At 44.6% G+C, this 12,334-nt stretch overlaps 2 protein-coding genes across 3 annotated transcripts; one reads left to right on the forward strand and one right to left on the reverse strand.

The window, feature by feature from the left end:
• Positions 1-2,015: 2,015 nt before the first annotated feature.
• On the forward strand, positions 2,016-5,337 carry hpxb (hemopexin b). The gene is made up of 10 exons (XM_053417394.1): positions 2,016-2,150; positions 2,637-2,662; positions 2,771-2,857; positions 2,961-3,118; positions 3,208-3,361; positions 3,608-3,820; positions 3,907-3,999; positions 4,540-4,670; positions 4,747-4,894; positions 4,974-5,337. The coding sequence occupies exons 1-10, from the start codon at positions 2,086-2,088 to the stop codon at positions 5,198-5,200; spliced, it is 1,302 nt and encodes a 433-aa protein (XP_053273369.1). The 5' UTR covers positions 2,016-2,085; the 3' UTR covers positions 5,201-5,337.
• Positions 5,338-9,121: 3,784 nt separating this feature from the next.
• Positions 9,122-10,993, reverse strand: LOC128430995 (gap junction alpha-3 protein-like). Of its 2 annotated transcripts, XM_053417172.1 has the most exons (4): positions 10,925-10,993; positions 10,297-10,850; positions 9,707-9,980; positions 9,122-9,628 (listed from the first exon to the last, which is right to left on the reverse strand). In XM_053417172.1, the coding sequence occupies exons 1-4, from the start codon at positions 10,991-10,993 to the stop codon at positions 9,122-9,124; spliced, it is 1,404 nt and encodes a 467-aa protein (XP_053273147.1). The 2 variants fall into 2 exon arrangements, with proteins under 2 accessions (XP_053273147.1, XP_053273146.1); XM_053417171.1 differs by having other exon boundaries at positions 9,122-9,980.
• Between the last annotated feature and the right edge of the window lie 1,341 nt (positions 10,994-12,334).

Consider the following 12,334-nt stretch of genomic DNA (forward strand, 5'->3'; position numbering starts at 1 on the left):
CCTGGAGGAAGAGGGCAGCTCGACTGCTCTGGACTCAGCTTATCTGGTCAAACAGTTTGGAAAACAAGGATCCGGCCGCACTGACCTCAACCTGCCGAGCGGCGTCCATGCATCGGTCAAAGGGCAGCTGTTTGTGGTGGACTGTGGAAACGCCCGCATCCAGGTGACTGATCTCCAGAAGAATGTGGTGCAGCAGGTGTCTCCTTCAGGATCAGAACGATCTTCTCGTGTCTGTAACTACTTTGACGTGGCTGTGAACTCAAAGGGCCTCATGGCTCTGACCTGCGCTGCTGAGCGAGCTGTGCTGGTGTTCAGCCGTCACGGACGCCTCCTGCAAACCTTCGGAGGCACAACGAGTGGTTCCACCAACGAAGAGCTGGACGCTCCCAGAGGCGTGACCGTCAACCGTCGAGATGAGTTCATCGTCGCTGACATAAAGCGCGGGACTTTAACTGCCCTCAAGCTGGAGCCCAAAACTGGGTCCAGGCTAGAGCGCACCGTGGTGACCGGGTACCACCGACCCTACCTGGTGGCAGCATGTCTCTCCACCGGGCTCATGGCAGTGTCAGAGCGAGGCAACGAGAGTGGACGCGTCCCGTGCATTCGAGTCCTGGAGCCTGGATGGAACACTATCCGAATCCTGGGTGTGTGCTCTGGCCTGGGGCCCGTCCTCACCTGCCCGTGGGGCCTCTGCATCGACGGCGATGGGGACGTCCTGGTGGCAGATTGGGGAAAGCAGCCGCACCGAGTTCTTTACTACCCATCTAAGGGTTTGGGCTGGCCTCTGGTGAGCGAGCACCTGAGCAGTCCGAGGGGTGTGGCTCTGCTGCCTGACGGACACATGGTGGTGTCGGACAGTATGAACCACTGCCTCAAGATCTACCGCTACAAATAAACCACAGAGGAAGACAGAGAGCGATGTGGATGGATCTCAGACTAATCACTAAAAACAGAGGGATTATATTTGTATCAGAAATGTATGATGTGATTTTCTTTGAGTTGAATTTACAGCCTCGACCTCTTATATGTTATAATCTGAGATTTATAGAGATAATGGGTCATGATTTTATTCATTATGATAAGCAAGTGTAGAAGATTAGCAAATATGTTTTTCTTACACCTATTCAGCACAGAAAGAATACAAGTAGTAGATAAATAATACTATTGCATGTTCCTAGGTTAACCCTGAGTGTTTCTAACATTTGGTGAATCATGATTCTTTGTACCTGATTGAAAGTTCACAATTTAGTGAATCACACTCATGTTGCAAAAGATCGAATTGATCACTAATCCAGACAAATGTGTGAACTTTGTATAACCTTGTATCAAACTTTGACGTTGACTTAGGGAGGAGCTAAAGAAGTTTGACTGTTTCTGTGAGTAAAAACAATTAAACTTTATTATGTTAAATCCAATTTTGCATGATGTTGTTTTTACTGGCTACTGCCCACACACACCCATACTACAACTGATAATCATCAAACATTGTTTAAGGGGAACTAATTTTTAATAAATATAATATAATTATAGATATTGTACTGAATGCATTCATTTTTGGCGTTTAAGTAATTATTTATAGTTGGATTCTAAAGATACTGAATACTATATTATTGTAAACAAAAAAATAAAATGTGTTAGACAGTAAATAGTATTTAATCTAAACTGTTTGTGTTATTCGCACATTACCACACAATCTCAAAGGTTATGTGCATGAGCTTTTGGATAATGATAAATTATAAATTCATTTGAAATCTGCATCAAGGGTAAATCAATCGGTGCAGCTTTAGCAGCATTAATATATAACATTAAATACAGATACCAACATTATTCTATAGCTGCACATGAAACTTTCACTTTTATAAGATAACATTTATCAGATGGGTAAATTGAAACGAATGATTCTGACTCATCATGAAATCCCCTGTTTTTGCAACAACACAATTCCCGGCAGCCCCATCATCATCTACGCAAACAGACACACACGGAGTTACCTAACATGTTCACACACACACACACTTCAGTATAAAAGTGCAGATCCAGCTGCTGCACAGCTACTTCTCCACAGTGATTCATCAGGACCACAACATGAACCTGTTCACCGGATTTCTGCTTCTGGGTTTGGCCCTGGCCTCCGTCAGCGGAGCCCCAGCGTGAGTATTAATCATCTTACTTGAATTAATTATCACTCGCGATATGTCATTTAGACTGGAAGGCTTCGTGCATGAAGTTTGAAGAGGGAAGCAATTTCTCGTTGGATTTAGTTTCACATTTTTAAGTTTCTCACATATTTTCCTGCTCTGTAAATCAGCAACAAACACACACGTATAAATAAACTGATAGAAAAACGAATGGGTTTATGAACATACATGTTAATAAAGACTTTTTGGTGGATTAGGGTTAGGGTTAAACTGCCTGCTCTGTATCGTCTCTTATCAGTTTGAAACCAGTGCAGAATGTAAAGTAAATGCTCAAGTCACTGACCAGTAGTTTGAAAACTCTGTTTGCTGGTTCAAAGTTCAATCTGTGGATCAGATGAACAAACACAAGAGAAGCTGAGTTGTCATGTTTCCTGAAGCACCCCGACTGCAGGACTTTGGAAAATGAAAAGTAACTCTGATCTTTTTGCTCCTTCACAGGCCTCCACACGGTTCAGCCGCTGACGGTGGGTTTTTAAATGTCTCTGCAATGAGCCTCACACATTTTGTGAAACCATCATTTCATGAGCATTAGTGGTTATTTAAGTTGCATTATTTCTAATTGTGGAATAAAGATGGGGCTGCTGTTCCAGACCGGTGTGAAGGGATCGAGTTCGATGCCATCACTCCTGACGAGAAAGGAAGCCATTTCTTCTTTAAAGGTGAATCTTGAATTAAGCTTGAACATCCCCAGTGTATCAGCCTCTTTATCAAAGAAGCTTTTGTACTGTTTAGAAAAAGTATAACAATAGAGGTTTCTCTCAGGCGCCTACCTGTGGAAGGGTTTCCGTGGTTCGGCTCAGCTCTCCAACGAGTCCTTCAAGGAGCTGGACGACATCCATCACATCGGCCATGTTGACGCCGCGTTCCGCATGCACAACACAAAGAACCCAGAGGACCATGATCACATCTATTTCTTCCTGGTAAGACCCTCAGAGGAATTTAGTGCAAGTCTGTTAAAGAAAAACAAAGATCAGATGGTGAGACAGATGTTTCTTTTTCTAATCTCCAGGATGACAAAGTGTTCAGCTACTACAACCACACTCTGGAGGAGGGTTATCCGAAAGAGATCCAGGAGGACTTCCCAGGAGTCCCCTCTCACCTGGACGCTGCTGTGGAGTGTCCCACCGGAGAGTGCATGGCTGACTCAGTTCTGTTCTTCAAGGGTGTGTTTGCCTTCAGCTTAATTATGATATGGCAGAGAAATCTCAGTGTTTGAGAAAGAGAACACACCTAAAGGTTGAAGGATTTAATGTCCTGAACATTTCCATGTTTGAATGGTTTCAATCGGTTGAAGTCTGCAGAAGATGTTGCTGAACGAAGCCCCACATCATCAGTTATTATCAAATCCAATACAGAAGATGAATGAACGAGTGGTGGAGATGATTGACAGCCTCTCTCTCTCCTCACAGGACAGGATGTGCACGTGTACGACATTGACACGAAGACGCTGAAGACCAAGACGTGGTCCCATCTGCCCGTCTGCACCTCGGCCCTACGCTGGCTGGAGCACTACTACTGCTTCAATGGGCACAACTTCACCAGGTTTAACCCGGTGACCGGAGAGGTGAGAGGCTTGTACCCCAAAGACGCCCGCGACTACTTCATGAGCTGTGACAGCTTCGGTGAGTCAGGGAAACACTTCAAATCCTGCATCGTTTAGATTCAAGTGTTTATTTTATAAATGTGTCCTCTCTGATTTTCACTGCAGGACACGGAGGAGATCACAAAGTCCCTAAATGCAGTGAGATCAAATTAGACGCCATCAGCACTGACGCCACGGGCAAAAAATATTTGTTTGCAGGTATGATTCACGTAGGCGCCATTTTTAGTAACTTTAGCAAAAGGAAATAGTGAAAACGACTCTGGAAATGTTTCCAGGGGACACAAAAGAGTGACGGACCTGGCTGCTCCTAGTCGGTGGTGATGGAACAGCTGTTTCTCAGTGTATTGCTGCTAAGCTAAGCTAAGCTAACTAAGCTAAGCTATGCTAAGCTAATCCCCTGCTGACTGTTCTTACCATAGACACTGTGTGAGAGCAGCTTGTACAAACAGGAGCCACAAGGTGATTGTTTCCATAGACCAAAAATAAAGATGGCCGATGTGTCTCCACTTCCTCCAACAAACAGGAAATGAAATCAAGCCGACACCCACCACGAAATACGCCCATACAGACCACGCCCACCAGAACCAAGCCCGTTTAGACACGCCCATGTAGCTTTTTTTGCACTTTGTAACGTTTTTTAAAACTTTATTGTCCAAATTTTACTAAACGATAGTTGGAGATGCAGAGCTTTATTTTGAAAATAAGCTTTATTCTCCACATTGTCCCCACTGTGCTCAGGCCCAGTGTACATGCGTCTGGACACTCGGCGTGACGGGCTTCACGCCTTCCCCATCACCAGGTCGTGGAGACAGGTGACCAACGGGGTGGATGCCGTCTTCTCCTACACTGACAAATTCTACATGATTAAGGTAGATCTTCTAATGGCCGTCCCTCCTCGTGCTGTCTTCAGAAAGGTGTTGAGTGTCCTTTTTTATCCCCCTGCAGGATGAGGAGGTTTACATCTTTAAAGGAGGAGCTCACTACACCCTGGTCGAAGGCTACCCCAAGTCCCTGAAGGAGGAGCTGGGCATCGCAGGACGCGTGGACGCTGCTTTCCTCTGTGACGACGACAACAAGGTCCACATCATCCAAGGTAAAAGAAATTCAACTGTAAATCATTTAGCTGTTTGCCTGCATGTGATTAACAAACATCTCATTTTTCTTTTCAACAGGACAAGAAATGCTTGTCGTGGACCTCACCGCCACGCCCAGGGTGGTGATCGAAAGGTTGCCCTTGCCTCTATCCGACCTCGATGCTGCTTTGTGTGGTCCAAACGGAGTTGATGTTTTCAAGGGCTCCCAGTATTACCACTATGACAGCCCCATGTTATTGGCTATGGGCAGAATGGCTCCTGTGGCTGAGGATATCACCCCAGAGATGATGGGTTGTCAGAAATAGGAGGCAGGGATCTTACCAAACAAAACAGGGAGACAGTGTTTGATTCACATGCTGACGTGTACACTATCATCATCAATGGAAGATGGAATCATCTCGCTTCTTCACTGGAAGGTTTGACGAATAAAAGGTTGAAAGAATCTGAATCTGTCAGTTGTAGTTATTATAAACGTTATTTAACAGCTTTAAATGCACAGCAACAAAGTGCTTTACACGTTAAAGAGGAAAAAATGAAGCTAAACAATAATTAACATTTACAAAGAAATCAAGAAACAATTAAAAGGGTTTCTAAAATTTACTGGAAGCCGATGAAAAGAAGCTTAAATCAGATTTGGTGATTATTAAGACATTTTCTATAAAAGATCATCATTTATATCTGGTTCGTTACTTTAACTCATTGAAAACCGAACAAAGGGAGGTTCACAAAATAGTTCCAGAGTTTGGCCACTAGATGGCCCACTGCTCAAATGAATGTGATTAGGGCCGAATCAGATTCCCTGTAAAACCAAGACGAGCTTTGTAACAAGATGAATTATCATTTCAAAACGTAAATCTGCATATGTACCTAATTTAGTGAAATCCAAGTTGGTATTTTGCATTAAATACATAAGCAAAGGAGCCTGCCTTAAACTAGCTGCAATGCAAGTTCCATGCAAGCTCAGTAAAAGTCTCCAAACTTCAATCTCTGAGATGTTGGCCCCAATTTAGAAAAGCTGCCGGTGGCTGAAACTTTATTTCCTGCAAGAAAAGGGTTTAATAAAGTTAAAAGGCTTCGTAGAAATGGAGTAATATTCAACAGCTGAGCCACAACAGAGTCACAGACACATTTCCTGCTAATAAAAACCAAGCGTTCATCACAAAATACATCTAAACACGTCCCTGTTCCCTCTGGATGACAGAGTGTTACTGGGAGCTTGTGTCTTCATTCAAGTTCAATTTCCTGCTCATTTATGGATCTTGATATCAAAAAAATTAAACATATTTATACGATTGAAATCTATGAGGCTGTTTCTTTTGATGTGAATTTCAATAATACTCCAAATCTGGCCTGGGTGCCAGTTGCTTTCCTGAGGGGTCCTGGTCCCTCTCATTATACAGTAGTTTCACCAGCCGACACGTTGGACCATACAGACACGTACCCGCGGCCTGCAGGAGTCCAGAGGTCGGGACGGTATTAGTCGGCATTCAAGGCCTTTTCACTCCCTGGAGAGGTTTTGTTCAACCAAAATCCCCGGGACATTGAGCAGACATAAAAGAAGAGCTGGCCTCAGCACAGCCTGATGGGCGAGGCCATGGACACACACACACACAAAACACACATGCCAGTGCACATAGAAACACCAGTGCACGTGCACGCATGCATAGCAGACAGTATGGACAATTCTCATCGTAAACTCACAGCCAACAAGCACTATTAATGAGTGGAGCTGAGATCATTCTAATGTTTTATTAGGTCTATTTAATCAACATGCATTCTTTTATTTATTCTATTTAATTGTATGTTTTTTCCAAATCGTAGAAACTAAGATTTGATTTGTTTGATCCCAACAGATACAATAGTTTTTAACATTTTGATGCATCTTCTTGAGTTCTTTCCCAAGTGGAGAACAAAGCTCTTTTTCCACAGCAAACACAGTCGAGAGATGAAACTGTAGTGAATCTATTCTTCAAACATTTCCAGTGTCATCAGATTCTACAATCCAGTTCCCACAGGATCCAGTGTTTGGGTTCATTCATCCTCAAAGAAAACACCAACCATGACAGAGAACCAGTGTGATACAAAAAGTTTATTCAGTAACAGTTCTGTAAACATCTGAGGTAAATTAACATTTACATCAACATGTTCTTTCACATAAGGTTCCGACGCAAGGCACTTCTCTTCAAAGACACTTTTTTTACAGTGGGAGTAACAGCGGGGGGGCTTGTCCCAGTTTGTAAAAAAATCCCACCACACAACATCTGTATTCCAAAGTGTTTAAGTCTCCCAATTTATTTTCAGTACAGAAAACTGTCTTGTCCATTCCAAGTGTCAATCCCATCGTATTATTCCCATGAAAAAACACAAATATGTTAAAATCCTTCATATCCTCCCTCCTGGGACACTATTTGTTATTTTGTCTTTTCTATTTATATCTTCACATCTTCATAACAACGCCCCTAACTATCTAAATGTGCAAATCTTTATCTACATTTTAAAGGTAATAGGAACAGCTCGGAACAACAAGATTCTGAAAAATAATCAGCAATAAAAATAAAGAAAAATTGGTTTAGAGACAAAGTTCAACATAATGTCTTTTTGTGGAATTCTCTCTTCACAGTAGATTCATGAAAATGTTGTAAAACTGATCTCGGGGTTGAAGCCATGATTGTTAGGGTTCAGGGGTCAGATCTTAAAAAATGTATATATAAAGATATATATATATATATATATATACCTTATAATAATACTTTATTAACTAATGTTTATGATGGTGTGTAGAAGTGGTTGCATTCATGACAACATTAAAACTAAGGAAACAATTAAGATTTGTAGAACTACACCTTGAGGGGCCAATGATCTCAGTGCCAAAGGTTCTGATGCAGAAAGAAGTTCATGGATCAGCAGATGCTTCGTGTAAACGCTGTTGGGAAGTTGCTGCAACACAACTGAATTTATATCGGCCATTTTAAATACAAAATATATTTTTTCTTTCTTTTTGGCAGGAATTAAAGAACAGGAAAATTAACATTTTATGTGGGATATCAGTAAAGAACTAGGGTTAGAAGAATAAATCACTTTGGTAGATCATACTTCTCTGGTTTTGAAAAGGCTCTAAAAGCTACTGTTCATTCTACAGCTCTATAAGAATATAACTTGGAGTCCGCCTGCACCGAGGAGAGCTCGACACTTCTGCAACACACTGCAAACACAAGCACCAGGAAGAAGCTGAACTGACCGTTGTGCTCTGCTCAAGTTGCAACGCTTCAATAATTTCTGGATTTGCATCAACTCTTCCAACATTGGGTTTTTGCATAAAGTGACCAGTGGAGCCAATGGGAGGAAACGCTGAAGCTTCTTTGGATTTCTGAGTCAAATCTTTCTGAATTGCTGCTTGATCACAACTTTTTTTTAAACATATGTAGTTTAGTTATATATCCTGTTGCATCTATTAATACTTTAATCATTATATATTTACATATTTATAAACTTTGCATAGTTAACCCTGATATAACTGCAGAGATGTCATCTAGTAAACACGGAAACAACTGAAGGTACACACACACACACACACACACACACACACACACACACACACACACACACACACACACACACACACACACACACACACAGCCTGGGAAGCCTAAGGACTATGTCTCAGGGTGGGACAGCTTCAGTCGGAGCATCCCTCTCTTCATTGAAATGACAGGCCGGGTAAACGCTGTGCACACAAACACACAGTTGGACAAACACACAGCTCCACCGTCACGCAACAAAAAGAAAAAAGAAAGAAAGAAACAAAAGTGCAAACCTCTCGTGTGATGTCGCCGCAAAGAGATAAAAGTAAAAAGATGAAAATGAAAGAATATCGCTGCCTCTCCGCTTCCAAACCTATCATCATCACCTTTATACTGTGAGTGTGTGTGTCTGTGATTCCCATTTCATGGGCCTGCACCTTCCTGCAACTCCTTTACAAAGAGTGTGTGTGTGTGTGTGTTAGAGGGACTGTGGCCAGAACAGTGAGTTTACAGATGTGTCGCTGTAATCTGGCCAAACTCCTTCCTCTGCTTGGTGATTCTGACTCCAGCTGCTTCTCAACATTTCTGCCTCAGAGCGTCAGTCTTCTTCTGGAGGATGTGCTTGTGGAGTTTCATGAGAAAAACTGCATATGATCTGTAGGTTTTTCAGGCCTGTGTGTACGGTTGTGCACGTGTGTGTTGCAGCTACACTGCCAGGTCATCCGGGCGAGCTCGGACGCAGCTGCCCCTGCCGGCCCGACTTGGCTTCCGAATGTCTGTCGCCGCAGCACATGGAGGCTGATGCATCTCCGCCCGGGTCACCACGGTGAAGTCGTCGTGCGGGACCATCCAAGATGCTGTGGCGACAGTGGTTACCTCATCCGACGCCCTCTCCTCCACCATGAGGGGGTACAGAGGGGTATTACGAGGAAGCGTGGGACACATGGAGCGTTGCACCTCTTGAGGAGGCGGTGGGGTCATCTCCCCCTGAGGGGAGGAGGAGGCCGAGGTGGGAGGAGAGGGAGGAGGAGGAGGGTAGAAGGAGTCTTTTCCATTCAGATCCTGCAGCTCCAGTGCCATGTTGCTCCAGTTTTGCTCCATCGCCCTCAGCTGCCCGCGGCTTCCAACGCTCACTGTGTCTCCATTGCCATAAAAGGAAGTGGGCAGCCTCTCCAGCAGGAAGTCGTCTGGGTGGAACGGGGCGCCATCCATCTTGAGCTCTGTTGGCAACGATTCGGCGGCCATGTTAGGGCCCAAACCTCTGGAGGCTTCTTCTGTTTGACTGTAGGCTCCTCCCTCAGCGTCTCCGCCCCCCGCCGCGCCCCCACTGGAATACGCCGACAAACAGTTGAGCACGGATGGCGAGGTCTGCTCAGGTATCCTCTGTGCGTCTCTGCGCCGGGCGGCACACAGCAGCAGCGACTCGCTGTCGGACACAAACTCGTTGCTGACGCCCTGCTTGACCTTCTTCCAGCCCAGGTGGTAGATCTCCAGCAGGTTGAGCAGCAGAGAGACGCAGGCGACCACCAGCATGAAGATGATGAAGATGGTCTTCTCGGTCGGCCTCGGAAGAGAAACAAAAACAGATTAAACTCAGGTGACAGGAAACTGTATAACAGAGGTAATTTGTTTCATTTGAGATAAGAGCCGACAGGTGGAGCAGCAGGATGAGACAGATCAGTTCTTAGCAGTTTCAAATATTGTTTTATTTTTCATTTTCAGCCTCCTCTCCAGAGGCTCTGTCTCTCTTGGACATTTGCTTTCTCACATTTAGCTGCTCAGGAGAATGTCCTTAACTATCATGAGTAAATGCATGACCCCAACATTGACCTTAGCTCTCAAACACAAGGGTCAGATGTCCTGTGATCAACTCCTCTCACCTGGAGATGAAGCAGTCCACCGTGTTGGGGCAGGGCCAGCGCCCACATTTGTAGAGCGGCCTCAGGTGGAAGCCGTACAGGAAGTACTGTCCCAGGATGAAGCCCACCTCAAACAGAGTTTTGAAGATGATGTTGAAGATGTACGTCCTCAGCAACGCCCCGCGGATCCTGATCTTCCCATGCTCATCACGAATCGGTGGCTTCTCCTTCTTCCCACCTCCTCCGTCACCCACTCTGTTGTGATAGAGGTTGTCATGGTCCTCCTGGTGTTGTCCGGCCTTCCTGACCTCCTCCTCCCTCTCCCTCCTCTTCTCCTCCATGCGGACGATGTGCAGCACGTGCCCGAGGTAGATGAGCGTGGGCGTGGAGACGAAGATGATCTGCAGCACCCAGAAGCGGATGTGGGAGATGGGGAAGGCCTCGTCATAGCAGACGTTCTCGCAACCGGGCTGCTGCGTGTTACAGGTGAAGTCGGACTGCTCGTCTCCCCACACCTCTTCTGCTGCTGCCCCCAGCACCAGGATACGGAAGATGAAGAGGACGGTCAGCCAGACCTGGGTGGGAGAGAGGAAGGTTAAGATTCATGAGCTCACTCTGTTTGTTTTCATCATGTTTGACCGTCAGTCACCTTTCCGATCACTGTGGAGTGTTCCTGAGCGTTCTCCAGCAGCCGCCCTAGAAAGCTCCAGTCACCCATTCTTCACTCGAGGTTCTAGCCTGCAGAGAGAGAGGAGACACGCAACAGTTTCATAGATCAACAAGTCCACAACCAAGACCTGCACTGAGGTCAGAGCATTACAAAGATTCACAGATTTACCAAAATATCCTTGTATCGTCAGTGATAAATCCATCGACCAGAGATCAGAAGAAAATCAATATCTGGAAGAGAGAGATCACAGAATATTCTCATTTATATTCAAAGGTCACGTATATTAATCTTATCTCACTGCTTTTAATGAATCCTCTGAAATACTCTGATAGTCGAGTTATGGTCCAGCACAACCAGACTTGTGTTTCAGTTCAACTAAAACTTTAATGAAATGAAGAGAACAATATAATCTCACCATCATCCCTTCAACCTCTCTTCCCTCCCTCATCCCTTCTGGTTCAGTTTGGTGAACACCTCTCAGATCCTGCCTGTCTAGTTCAAGGTTCTGACTCCTGAGACAGAACCTCCACAACTTATCAATTTCCATTCAAACCTTTAAATCACAAATATTTGGCGCGTGGTCTGTTTCTGGTGAACAGATTTTTGACTTGATAATGCAAACCTGCTGGCATTTGTGCACGTAAGGAGAGACTGGTATGAGCCTGCTTCGTAATTTATATGTGTACATTTACATGCAGATTTGTATGACATTGTCTGTGCGTGCGTGTGTGTGTGTGTGTGTGTGTGCGTGTGTGTGTGTGTGTGTGTGTGTGTGCACGCTGCAGGGCCGGCTGGCTGTGGACACAATGGTGCGTGATCTGTGGGAAGTGAATGAGTGGATAACAGGTTGTGCCGGTCGAATGCTGGACTCATCACATCCCAGGAATGCTGAGGAGGGCAAATGTTTGCCTGGGATCAACTGATACACACACACACACACACACACACACACACACACACACACACACACACACACACCCACAGAGACACACACACACACCGTTACAGTAGCACAGACTGATCCTCAGCCACCAAACTGCCCTCAAAACAAGAGCATACACATGTTATAGAAAAATACCAGGTCCCTTTAGAAGCACAATAATAAAACCAAAGAGTGAAATTCCATCAAGATCTAATGCAGCTGTTTCATGAGTCGTTAATACAGAAATACACCTCGTTAAATATTGTAAAGCCTCTTTGCCAAAGTAGTTTACACAGAAACTTAAAAAGAAACAATCCTACAACTCAGCTAACCACACAACAACACCAATAAACCATGAAACTGACGCTGGGATGTAGCGTCGCAGTAGTGTGTGTACATATACATGATGTGTTGACGTGATGAAATACCGTCTGTCACCACAGACAATAGAGAAGCTGCCAGATGGA

This window comes from Pleuronectes platessa, chromosome 24 (genome assembly GCF_947347685.1).
Source record: "Pleuronectes platessa chromosome 24, fPlePla1.1, whole genome shotgun sequence".
In the NCBI taxonomy this organism is placed as follows: Eukaryota; Metazoa; Chordata; class Actinopteri; order Pleuronectiformes; family Pleuronectidae; genus Pleuronectes; species Pleuronectes platessa.